The 12,585-nt window shown below is 48.4% G+C and overlaps 1 protein-coding gene across 5 annotated transcripts in view; it reads left to right on the forward strand.

The window, feature by feature from the left end:
* Positions 1–12,585, forward strand: part of ARHGAP26 (Rho GTPase activating protein 26) — a 416,457-nt gene that overhangs the window by 97,687 nt on the left and 306,185 nt on the right. For all 5 annotated transcript variants that reach the window (XM_074360866.1, XM_074360863.1, XM_074360867.1 and 2 more), the window contains 2 exons: positions 8,793–8,888; positions 10,471–10,532. In XM_074360866.1, the coding sequence (XP_074216967.1) occupies positions 8,793–8,888; positions 10,471–10,532 (158 nt within the window). The remainder of the gene's footprint in view (positions 1–8,792; positions 8,889–10,470; positions 10,533–12,585) is intronic.

A 12,585-nucleotide genomic window follows, 5' to 3' on the forward strand; every position in this document is an offset into this window, starting at 1 on the left:
AGGAGTCAGGCCAAAAGCTTAACAACACAGTTCCAACAGAACAGCCCCTATTTCAAACGGAATCAGGCTGAAGTGACACAGTCCCAGTGAAACAGCCCTGTTCCAGAAGGAATGGGCTGAAGGCTGGCCCAGTTCCAATTGGAACAGCCTGATTTAAAAAATTAGGCAGAAGTGCCAGGTAAGTACTTGAATACAGAACAAGGCCTTAACCAGAAATTATAAAGCCTTAAAATAGATCCCAAATAAAACCTAGAGAGCTTCAAAATGCAAAGAGGGCAGAAGCTTGGATTTGGAGAGTAGGAGAAAACCCTCAGACTCCAGGGTCAAAGAGAAAAGCAGTGAGCAACAGTGGGCTCGATGTGGATACCACCCCTGTTTGCTTACCAGCCTTGAAGTCATCAGGGGTCTTCTCTGGAACCCCATATGGGCCACCAAAATCTTGACCTAAAACAAATAGACTGCTGTGTATTTCTCCATCAAAAAATGGGTTTATTTAGAATCAATAAAGAATTGCAGTTTGGGGTCTCCAACTATGGTGATCCATATGTGAGTCCCCACAAGCAAGAGGAGGAGAACTCTTTAAAACAGGGGCGGAGGTGGGGGAGTAAATTGGGTATACAAAGAGTCCATTGGAGGAGTTGAGAGTTTGAAGTATAGTAACTTTTCATCGGCTGCGTTGTGACAGTCTCTCATTGGCTGAGTTCTTGCCAGACAGAAGGAGGAAGTCTTTCTTCCTGCAGGACTCTGCTATCTTGGTAGGGCATGAGAGCTCACCCTTTTGGCTTCCTGACTCTATTTTAATTGAGGTTTCTGTGTATTTATTTTTACGTATTATAGATCTGATGCTGAATCACTTAACATAATGACCAGTGATTAGCAAATGTTCATGAAACACCTAAGGTGTGACATGCACTGTCGTTAAGCTAGTCCTTAAATCTCCTTATCTATAAAGGATGAAATGCTATCACTTAAACTCTCATTGTTCTTAGGAGGAAAAGCTAATATAGCACTTCGGAAACATAAACATCTTTGTGTACATCATTCGTATGTACTGTTGACCCTTGAACAATGCAGGTTTCAACTGGGTGGGTTCACTTAAACGCAAATATTTTTCAATTGTAAATACTACAGTACAGCATGGTCTGTGGTTGGATGAATCTGCAGATGTGGAGGAACTGTGAATACGGAGGGCTGACTATAAGTTAAACATGATTAACCCCTGGGTTGTTCAAGGGTCAACAGTAATTATGTATACACAGGGGTGATGCTACTGATCACTCATAATTGGACCTGAACTTGGAGTTTTTCACAGGGAGCAGAATTTCTTTGAATCCTTTGTGTTCTCCTTATCTCCACACTGGGTGGTCTATGTACAGTGTCTCGGTTGAGAGGTGTCAAATGGTCATCTGCCAGGGAGAGATATCTTGACTGTGGTTGCATGTTCTTGCAGTGAAGCAGGATGAAAAGTCAGAGTAGAAGTCCCCATACTGAGTTCTGGGTCAGATCCTTAATGCTCCTTCATGGCAATTTTATATTGTTGGGGTAATTATTTGATTAGTATCTAAGGTCTCCTTAAGTCTTTCCTTAGTGGAAGGCTTAATGAGTGTCTTAGATGATCTTGTGTCTCTTCTGTATAAAATTCTGGTTTCCATTTCCTCAGGGATGAAGCCCAAATTCCTTAGCTTGGCATTCAAGTCCTTCCAGAGTTTGTTTCTGACCTTACTTCCTGTTCTAACCTCGTGTCCATCAAGCAGAACTTCCTGGTGTTTCTGGGTAGATCTTCCACTTTTGCAGCCTTTGCTTCTCTTTCCAACTTCTAGAATGCCTTTCCGTGTCTGTCTCCCCTGCCCTGTACCTCCTCTCTTGTCTACATATCCTAATAGTACTGAACTTTTAAGGCTCATTCAAATGCCACTCCCTGTTCTTTTTTCCTGGGAATCCTCCTTCAATGGCCCCAGCTTAAATAATATCCCTCTTACACTTCTGTGGGTATTTTTTTTAACTCTTGGATTGCCTTAGCATGTACTGCTTTAATTTATAAGTTTGTATACACAGATTAGACCCTTCTAAATTGTATTCGCCTCAAGGATATGGAATGTATGCATGTCATCTTTTTATTTCTTTGAATGCATTGATAGCAGATTCTCAAATATTTGAGTAAATTAGTCAAAATGGTGTTGTAGTTAAGAGTTTTGGGGTCAGAGGGACCAGGTTTCTTATACTACCACTCATTAACTGTGTTGTTGTGACAGGTTATTTAACCTCTGAGTCTGTTTACCCATCTACAAAATGGAATAATACGTACTCAGTAGGATGATGGTTGTAGGGATGAAATGATTTAAAGTGCTTCGTAGGCACATGTTATGCCGTAAGTATCCAGTAAATTAATGCATAATATATTTAAAGTTATTTTGATATAGGTTAAGGTTGGTTTGAGTCTCTTATGTTATCCTTCTTTGAAGGAAGTTTCCATGTGAATAGAATTAGGAACCTTGTCTGGAAAAAGGATGACATACCTTTCTTTGTTCTATTTGATTTCATTTTAAAAATCAACTCTGAAAATTTCATTAGCCTTAGTGCTCTGGTTGGGAAAACAAAGTCTCCAGAGTCAGTGCTGGCTTTGGCCTCATTTAGGAAATAAAGTTTTAGGGGAAATGGCCTTAGGAACAGCGTGCAGATGTGTAATCAGAATGCACGTTATGTGATGAGATGTAGTTGATTACGGTTGGTGGGCGTGTCTTCCTCTGGTGAGATGAGAGGCTTTGTGAGTCCGCTCCAGCCAGATTTGAAAAAATGCAAGACACACTTTGGTGGTGACTTCATCCCTCCAGCCCCTCCCCTCCATGTCTCAGGATAAGGATAAGATGAATATAAGCCCTTGGAAACTCTCAGGACGGTTCTTCCCCTGTGGAGGCCAGGACCCCTCCCTCCATTGCTGATTGAGCATCCACTGGGTGAGCGTCTTCATCAGTGGGACAGGATCTGTCCCCAGCACTGCATTTGAGGTTGGCCCTGTCATTTCTCCTTGAGTCTCCTCACACCTTCTCTGATACAGTTGATCGCCACCTAGAGGCCACAGGCAAGACTGCGCATCACAGAAACCAGACAAATCTATTATTGTAAGAATTGAACAAGATCTGTTTCTTTTTGCTCATATACTGTCGAGTTGAGGCTGTAGAGTGGCATTTAACCAGGGGCCATCCCTTGCTTCCCTTACAGTTAAGCAGTGGAACTAAGTTTAAAATGCCACATGTGGACTTGGGGAAACGGTGAGTGGGGGAAATGCTTCTCTCCAAGCACAGTTTTTAGTGGTATGTATTCTCAGCTTGCCCAGGTATGGGGCAAGAGAGGAGTCTCTGGGAACACTTCTTTCATCTGTTTTAGCTTCAGGCTTGGGGACGTGCCTGAAAGAGGACACCTGTGACCAACAGTTGGCATGTTTCCAGCTCATTTGTCTTGGTCACTTCGTATAGAGAAGGTTTTGCTTCCTGCCAGCTCATTCTCCAGCTCTGTGGGAATCTTCCTCAATGGACAACGGCAGGGGAGGTGGTTTTATGTTAAGAGTAAGCACATTCTTACACACTAAGCTCCAATCTGATTTACATAAATTGGAAAGTTTCTCCTAATCTACCTAATCTGCTTTTTTTCACTTGTCAGGCATAAAATCAGAGGTTCAGCTTTGATGAGTGTAATGAACTATGGAGTACCCGACTTCCTCTCTCCCTTTGTTTTTCCTGTGACACCGGCTCTCAGCCAGACACTGTGCTAGGTTCTGAGGCTACAGTGGTGAGGATGAAGGGACACAGCCCTCACCCTTATGGAACTTACCAGTCAGGGAGATACTAATCAAATAATTACCCAAACAATATAACATTGCTGTGAAGAAGAGGTACAGAGGATCCTGGGAGTGAAATTGGGGCAGAGCTTGGCCTGATTAGAGAAGTCAGGGAAGGCTTCCTGGAGGAAGAATCTGCTGAGCTGAAGGCTGTAGGTAGGAGCAGGGCACATTCCAGGAACTGGCAGAGTCCAGGGCTTCTAGACCCCACTGGGAGGTGGCAGCCTGGACCCTGCAGGACGTCGCAGGCCTTTGGAAGGACTTTGGTCTTTGATCTTAGAGCTCTAGAAGCCATGGCAGGATTCACTGCTGGAGCTGACACGTCTGGGTGGAGAGCCGCTGCTGGGACAACAGTGGATGTGGGGAGACCAGGGAGGGGTGCTTGCAGTTATCCAGGCCATTGTGGGTGTTCGGTGCCAGGGCTGGTGATAACGGAGAAGTGTGCTTAGGAGGCAAAATGGACCGACTTGGGAAGGACACTGTTGCCGTCAAGGACGACACGTGGGTGTCTGACTCTGACTTGTGTGTGAGGATGAATGGTGGTGTTCTCTGGGGACACAGGATGAGACCCTTGGTTGGCTCTCTGGGGAGCTGGTAGGAGAGGAGAGAGAATTTGGTTTTGAGTGTGTTGAGTGTTGCCTGGGAATGGGGCTTATGGGGAAAAGCTGCAGTCTCTTGGGCTCATGTCTACCTCACAGCTCTCACCGTGGGTCCTCTTGCCTGGGGAATCTCAGACACTGCAAGGCAACTTGTGTGGCTGTGGCCGATCAGATCAACTCAGCAGGTTTTGAGGGCCACCATGCCCAGCCCTATCCTAGGCACTTATTGTGCTTTGTGATATAAAACTGCTTATGAATAATTCCAGAATCATTCCAACTGCAGGGTGATGAGGTGCAGAGAGTAAGTGTTGCAAGTACTTACCTTGCCAGTTGGTCTTTATTAACTGTTTCTAAGTCCAGGGACATGTGACAGAGTAGCAGAACGTTTTAAGGGTAGTTATATCCCATCTTGATGACTTTGGAGGTCAGATGCACTGAAAAGAAATATAATTGTAAAGTTACTTTGAGGCCTTCATTATGTGGTGTTCACGTGCGTGTGTGTTTGTGTGTGTATGTGTATGTTAAGTTTTACCCAAGGAGGGAAAGGAAAGGGCTTGTCTTGCAGTATTACTAGTAAAACTTAACTAATTCAAGGTAGATTCTAGCTTTTAAAAAATGAGGGTAAACCTTCTGTTTTGGTGAAAGAAAGAATTATACCTGGCTTATTCTCGTAAACTCTGCAGGTTAGTACCTGCTGTGGCAGAGCACGGTATCTCCCAGAAGAGAAGGGCACTTTCCCCTGGTCCCTGAGTGAGCAGGCAGCTGTAGGAACAGCCTATCAGGGCCCAGGCCTCCAGCTGCTTCCATCTCCCTTACCTGCCAGGTCTCCCCACTCAGAGACAGAGCCTGCTTGCTCTGTAAAGCGGAGATTTGTCCTCCCCAGAGGCTGCCAGTTACGCCTTTTCTCTGCTCTGGCCAGCATTCTGCCTTTCGAGCAACAGATGTTTCTGCAAAGTAAATATTATTGATGCTGCTTGGCTGCGAGCTGTGTCTTGCACTGCCTGAACACGGAACCATGGGGTTATACGAGCAGGGTGCCACGGAGCTTGGCATGCACCCAGCGCCGGCACCAGCCTCCCCGCCTTCCTCTCTCCTCTTCCTGGAATGTGCGTGTGAGGTTCCTGTGTGCATCACAGTGAAGGCTCCAGAAGGAGATCTCTGTGCAGCTGCACATCCACACTCATCACCTACGTAAGAGGCCAGCAGTCTTTTTGGGTGGAAGTAGCCAAGAAGCAGTGGCTTTGGGGATGTTCCCTTTTTGATGTCCTCTCCGTTGTTCCAAGTAACAGAGGGGAGTCTATCTTCATGGTGTCAGGCAGCATCGTGTGACAAAGGAGGATCTCAGGTCTGAGAACTCAGTCGAGTCACAGATCCACTTCTAGAGGTTGTGTACTGGTTTTTGTTTTTGTCTTTTGGTCTTTTTAATTTAATTTAATATTGATTGATTGATTGATCGATCAATTGGTTGTGTGCTCTTGGCTTCTCTGAGCTCTCAGTACGGGGAGTCATGCTCACCTTCCCTGGGGCCTGCCACTCGAGGACTCACATATTGAGGAGGAGGAGCCCAGCTGAGGCTGACAGTGCACAGAGCTCTTGGTGTGTCCCGCTGGATCTCCTGACAGCTCGGCAGCCTCAGTAGGTCTCCTCACTCAGAGGCCGACAGCTTCTGAGTGAGGTGAGATGACACAGACTCTGTGACAGCCCCCGGGTTTGTTAATTCTCTGGTGAATGAAGGAGTTGAAACTTGAACCCGGGAGCCCGTGGAGGTTGGGGTGAGGGCAGGGGGCTGCAGAAGGAGTTGATCAGTGTAGAACCAGCCCCTACCCACCCCCGCCGTGCAACACACATGGAGAAGGGAGGTTCTCCAGAGCAAGCTGGAGATGCTGTTCCAAAGACTGGGGTGTAGATGCTAAATAAGAAAACAACTGGCATCCACTGTACTTTTACCCTGAGATCTCCCTCCCGTGCGCCATTCAAGCCCGTGGTGAGTTCCTTTCCAGGTTCCGGGAACTAGGAGTCTCACTCTACCCAGCTGTCCTTCCTGGCCCGCAGCCCAGTACTGACTCCACACCAGGACTCATTACCTCATCTCCCATCCAGGGGACCGGCCTCCTTATCAGCTTCGTGGGGCCCTCATAGCTTCTCAGCTGCTGCCGTGGTGGGGTGTGCTGCGTGCCCGCGGATGGGGATGTCGGCTCCTGGTCATAAGCTAGCCGGCCTGCCCCTGGTTACCGGGGGCTCCTGTGGAAGGCCCACAGGGGTCCTGTTGTGTGTTAGTAGCCACGCCTCGCTCCTGCTTGGCAGCTGCTCCTGGCAGTGCTGCTGTTCAGGTGTGCGCCTGAGCATGGGTGACGTTTCTGCTTTTTTCCGCTTTGTTAAGAAGCTGGTTCAACTTGAGTCTCTCTTGCCCTACTGGGGAGGCCCCGGAGGGTTGCCGGGTGAACTGAGAAGCTGTCCTGTGCTTACCGCTTGCTTAGGCCTTCCTCTGTGAGTTCTGATCTGAGGAGCATTCCGACAAAGCCGAGGCTGAGTACCACCCGCCCACATTCCAGGCCCCGCACGCTCTGGGCCTCTCGGAAGGTGCCCTCTCCTATTCGGAAAGAGCATTCTTCCTTGTTTTCTTCCTGCCTGCCCGTGGCCGCCCCGCCCTTCCTCCCCACGGTGTTCTGACCTTCAGATGCATCTGCTTCTTTCTTGGCTTGCCAGGGAGTGATTTGTGTTCTCAGGGAGCTCCTCAGCCTGGGTTGGCCAGTTTTAAGAGATGCCTACTTTCCCTGCCAGCATCTTGGGACTTTTTTGCCAAGAACCGTTCCATTAAAGTGACCGAACCAGGGAGGGACCGGAGACCCCTGTGTTCTTCTCCACAAGTGTCTTCCTCTTCTGCTGTCTAACGAAGGGCCTCGTACAAGCCATAACTACCTCGGGACCCACGTCATCCGAGCTCAGTTTGGGAGAGTGGTCCCGGAGCGGGAGCCTCTGGTATCCATGCATTTTTCAGAGCCCTAGACCTGAGAGCATCAGGTCGGCCCCGTCTGGTTCTTACACTGGCACCATTGCTTGGAGTGAACACTGGGATTGGTGAACTGAACAGTGGGGGTTGGATTTGTATACAGTGCCTGCCCCCCTACCCACCCCCTCATTATTCAGCACATGTGGAGCACAACACACTGCCAGGTACATGGAGAGGAAACAAACAGCCCAAACCAAGAGAATAACAAAATGTGCCCCCCTAACCTCAAGGGACAAATCTGGAAACTAGAAAAGGGAAGAGCGCAGGGTCATGGGTGCTTTTATTCCAAGAGGCTGTGTTGATCTGTGAAGCCAGAATCCCTGACCCCACTCTCCCCAGGATCTTATTAAAGCCAGACCTCGTTGCCAGTTATGCGTCATACTTCCCTCCTCTGGGAATTTGGACATAATGCCATTTCCCCTTCAATGAGGGAAACACGTCCGGGGGTAATTTGAATGATTAGCTTAATCTGCAGGAAGGCTGCACGTGGAATTAAGTTAAGCACATTTGGGCCAAGCGGCTGTGCCTGTCAGGCCACTTAAAGGTACCTTGGTGCTTTATACCCTTCCCAGAAGCTGAGGGTTCAGGAAGGATCATTGGCTTTTATTACTGTCGTAAATGAAAGCTTATTTTTTAAATTTGACAAGGGCCTCTGAGAGAGCTTTCTTTATAGATACCATGTGTGGGGTGTGTTTTTACCCCAACGCAAAACGTTGCCAGGGCTTTGTTCTCATGGCACTGGTGGAACGAGGCGACCCAGGGAAGTGGTTCAGGCGGAGATTTGTCCGCCGGGGGCCCAGGGCGTTCTGAGCACTCGGGCCTCACGCGGGCTTGAGTTGGAAGAGGAAATCCGGGTGCTCCTGTGCCACCCAGACAGTTCCATACCCCCCACCTCAGGCCAGTTTGTCATGTGAGTTGGACTGGGGGGAAATATTGTTGAGTCCGACACGGGGGCAGCTTCACTGACCACTCGGAGGGTCAGCAGCAGAGCTGACCCCCCAGGGCTGCAGATGTTCATGTGGGCTCCGCCCGCCGCTTCTTCCCCCACCTGCTTAGGCAAGTGGATTCCCACCAGTGTGAGATGGGCATGGCAGTGCTCGATGAGGAGTTAGAGAGGACCAGAACTGTTAGAGCACGTGTGATAAAAATACTAACTTCTAAAGCACATCAGTTATTTCATTGTTATAAACGAGTATTTACTGTTTCGAATTTACATTCTTTTGTGCTTTGAGATGGACTCGGGAACAAGTCTGCCAGCGACTGTGTTAGTAGAAGGGCTAAAAAGTGCAGCAAATTTGAAAGCCAGTTTATTTCAGTAATTTGTGTTTCTTACTCTTTTTCTTGCTAGATTTGTCTTCAGCGAAGCGGAAATTTGCAGATTCCCTCAATGAATTTAAATTTCAGTGCATAGGAGACGCAGAAACAGATGATGAAATGTGTATAGGTAAGTTGTAACCATGTGCAAGATTTTAAAAAAGTGCACCATTTACCACAACTTTGTGTCCTCGCTGAGCCTTTCCCCTGCGATAGGATGTATGTAAGTGTCATAAATGAAGAAGTCCATAGTAACAGTGGAGGGGGCTCTCCTGGCCTCCTACTCAGAGTCCTGGGGTTGCCTCTGCCACCCTCCAGCCTGCAGGAGAAAGCTTGAAGGCTTGCACTGAGGCCCTTCTCTCCACCCTTCTGTAGCATTCTGCTTCTGGCTGGTTTTGTAGCATTCTCTCCCCCAACCACAGTACTTTAGAATAGAACACATGCAGAACATGAGTACATGGGGGATGGTGAGGGGAAGAATTAGATCAGAGGTTGCAAGTGATAGCTTGTGGGCTGAGGTCCTCGTGAGCTGTGTTTTCTTTGGCACTCATTTTTTTTTTTCATTGCATTAACACATACATTGAACTTATGGAAAGTTCCAGGTTTCCAGGTTCTTTGCAAATTGGGGAGTCTGATCAGCTGCCCCCACATTCTTGCCTGGCAACAGTTGGCTGGAGCTTGTGGCCACTGCTGCCTTAGGATGGGAGAGGAGCTCAGGGTCCAGCTCACCAGGGCCCCACCTCTTCCTTTGCCTCCTTAACAAGAGGCTGAGAGTGGGGTCACCATTCATCACCTCACTGTGCTGCGTCACCCTTCACCATCCCCTGTCTCTTCTGTGGGCAACATTGAGCACAGAGGATTTGCAACATCAGGACAGCTGTTTTTGCCAGGGCCTAGTCACTGCACCTTATTCTTCTTCCATTGGGCATCTTGGTTGACTCCATTATTAAAAGAGCAAGAGTTGAGAAAGTTACACTGAACTAATGACGTCAGCAAATTAATGATGCCTGTGGAGTCCCTGTTGCCATGCAGAGTGTCAGGATCAGGTGACCGGGAGACAGCTGTAACTCCTGAACATACGGATGCTTTTCCCAACATGACAGGAATGTCTCGAGTGTCCTCAGGGCTCTTGCACTTGATGCCCATTGCCCTTGGGAATGATTCTGGTGAAGGAGTCTGTCCACGTGTGGCTGCCTTGCTGCCAGCTATGGTGCAGTAATAAAGGGCTTGAGGATGCAGGGAGGAGGAACCCAAGGAGAAGCCAGAGGGGTGGCTTCCCATGCCAGCAACGTTGTTGGTTTAACGTGGGTGCCAAGAAAAGGCTGGGTTCTGACGCAGCCCCACAACAAAGGTTGAGGAGGTCGAATCCTGGTCAGGAAATTCTTCATCTCCTAAGAGGAACTCTACCCGGTCCGGCCCTGAGCCTGGGAGCCGGCCAACATCCCATCAGTCCTGGGTATTCTCAGCAACAGGCAGATCTTTTCCTTGAAGGAAGCCCTTCCCTAGCTAGAGCGCCCGGTGGATTATCCTGCATTCCTGGGTCTTCCTTCATGGTTAATGATTAAAAGCTAAGGGAAGCTTTGCAAAGGGTTGTCTTTAGGTTTCTGCATAAGCCCAGGGGTTCCAGTCCATAAGGTAATAGCTGTATCTGGACGGGTTCCCAAAAGTCTGTTACTCTTCCTTCCACCTCATGGCCCCTTTCTCTTTTCCAGCAAGGTCTTTGCAGGAATTTGCTACTGTCCTCAGGAATCTTGAAGATGAGCGGATACGGATGGTGAGTATGGCTGGGCTGCCCTGGGTCCTGGACAGCGCGGTTGCCTCAAGGCAGCACAGGATTTGTTGTCAGAAGAACAGGGTTTGAGTCCAGACTCTGCCACTTGCAGCTTTGGGCTCTTGAGCAAGCCTCATCTGGTCATCCTGGCAGGGTCTCACGTACATGTTAAAGGGTTACCCTGGATAACTTTAGAACCACATTGGTGTCCCCTTGAAGATTCACAATAGGGTGTATGTATAAAGTGTATGACTTAGGGTGGGTCCTTGGAATTGCTTACCTTTTGGGAGCCTCAAATTCCCTGCTGGCAGGTTGGGAATGAAGGAGCCCCACTCGGCTCCCCTTCTCCTCACCTTATTAAACCCATCCAAGAGCACGTCTCCGTTTTTCATTCCAAAGCACCTAACACAGTGCCTGCCATGTTAGTGGGCACTCACTTAGTAAATGATGGTAACTACACGAAGTTCTTCAGAGAGGCACTGCGCACATTCAAGACCCAAATAATGATCTCCAGGTTCTTAAGATATGTCTTTGTACTAAATGTGGTTCAGCAATGACAGGTGAAGGATTTTGCATCCACAGGAAGTTCTTTTGCATCTTCAAAGCTTCATGCTGACTTGTCCTGAGGTGGGCTTGTCTCTAGGCAGCGGTGCTCCAGAGGCGTAGGGAAGAGTCCGTCAGTGAGCGTTTTTCTTCTCCTCCAATACTAACAGCCGGTAGTTTCAGGACTAAGTCTGCTGCCTAAGTCTGCCCGGGCTGCCATAACAAAACACCTTGGACTGGGGGGCTTAAACAACCAACATTTATTTTTCACGGTTGCTGATCTGGTTCCTGGTGAGGGCCCTCTTCCTGGCTTGCAGACTGCCACCTCCTTGCTGTTTCCTCCCAGGGCAGAGAGAGGGTCAGGGAGCTCTCCTCTCTCTTCTTGTAAGGGCACCAGTCCCGTCATGAGGATTCCACCCTTATGACCTAATTATCCTATTGAGGGTGCTAAAAGATATGCTGAGGCGTGTTAAATTTTGATTCGAATTGGGCAGCAGCCCTGACCTAGAAGTGTGGTTAGGAGCACTCCACCAACAGGAGTCAGCGCAGAGGCTTTTTACATAGCAGCCGTGGGAGCAAAGCAAGGAAACAATCTGATCAGAGAGAGCCTAAGCGGTTGCCTTATTTGGGAAAGTCTAGTTGTTTGTGATTGGTTGTCAGGTTTCAACATCTTGACCGTGCGTGATTTACAGCCTTCGGCTTTGTTTTGCTTAGATAGGCTGCTAAGCCATTAGAGCCACCTCAACCTCATGGCCTCCTTGTTTAATTTAACAGGGGTTAGGGCTTTAGTATATGAATTTTGGAGGGGATGCCATTCAGTCCTTAGCCTCGACCAAGACATTCAGCCATGTGCCATCTAACTCTCATGATGACTCTGAAGTGGTGCCTGTATCATCCCCATCGTCCAGATGAAGACACTTGGGTTTACAGCTGTTGAGTAACATACCCAGGATCACACGGTTAATAAGTGGCACAGCCTGAATTCAAACCCAAATGTGTGTGATATGCAAAGAATGTGGGCGTTTCTTTAAAAGTCCAACCGGAGCAGAAGCCTCTCCCCTTCCTCCTCGCAGAGGGAGACACCGTGTGCCTTGGTTGCTCACTGCTGGGTGCTTGAATCAGAATCAGGAGGGTGGCTGTGGCGGCAGCAGCAGGGCTGGTGGTGGGCAGAGGCAGAGGAAGGCTTGTGTGTTTGTGCACGTGCTGGTGCCTAAGAAAGGGAAATGATTCTTTCGAGTCTGATTCTTGGCGGAGTTATTATTTGAGGGTGGTGGGGTGTGGTGAGCAAATCACCAAGAATACCATGAAGATTGCTATGGTCTGGGTGAGGGAACAATGACTGGATTGTACTTTTCAGCTTGCCTCTGCGATTTTATTATTAACGTCAGTGAATCGGATTTCTACTCTCTGCATCTGAGTATCTGGCCTTCGCAAGCCCCTTCCCTACCTCCTCACCCTGTGACAGCTTCATCGTCAATTCAGCTCAGCCCTGAACAGTTGCACCTTCTTTGGG

This window comes from Camelus bactrianus, chromosome 3 (assembly GCF_048773025.1).
Source record: "Camelus bactrianus isolate YW-2024 breed Bactrian camel chromosome 3, ASM4877302v1, whole genome shotgun sequence".
In the NCBI taxonomy this organism is placed as follows: domain Eukaryota; kingdom Metazoa; phylum Chordata; class Mammalia; order Artiodactyla; family Camelidae; genus Camelus; species Camelus bactrianus.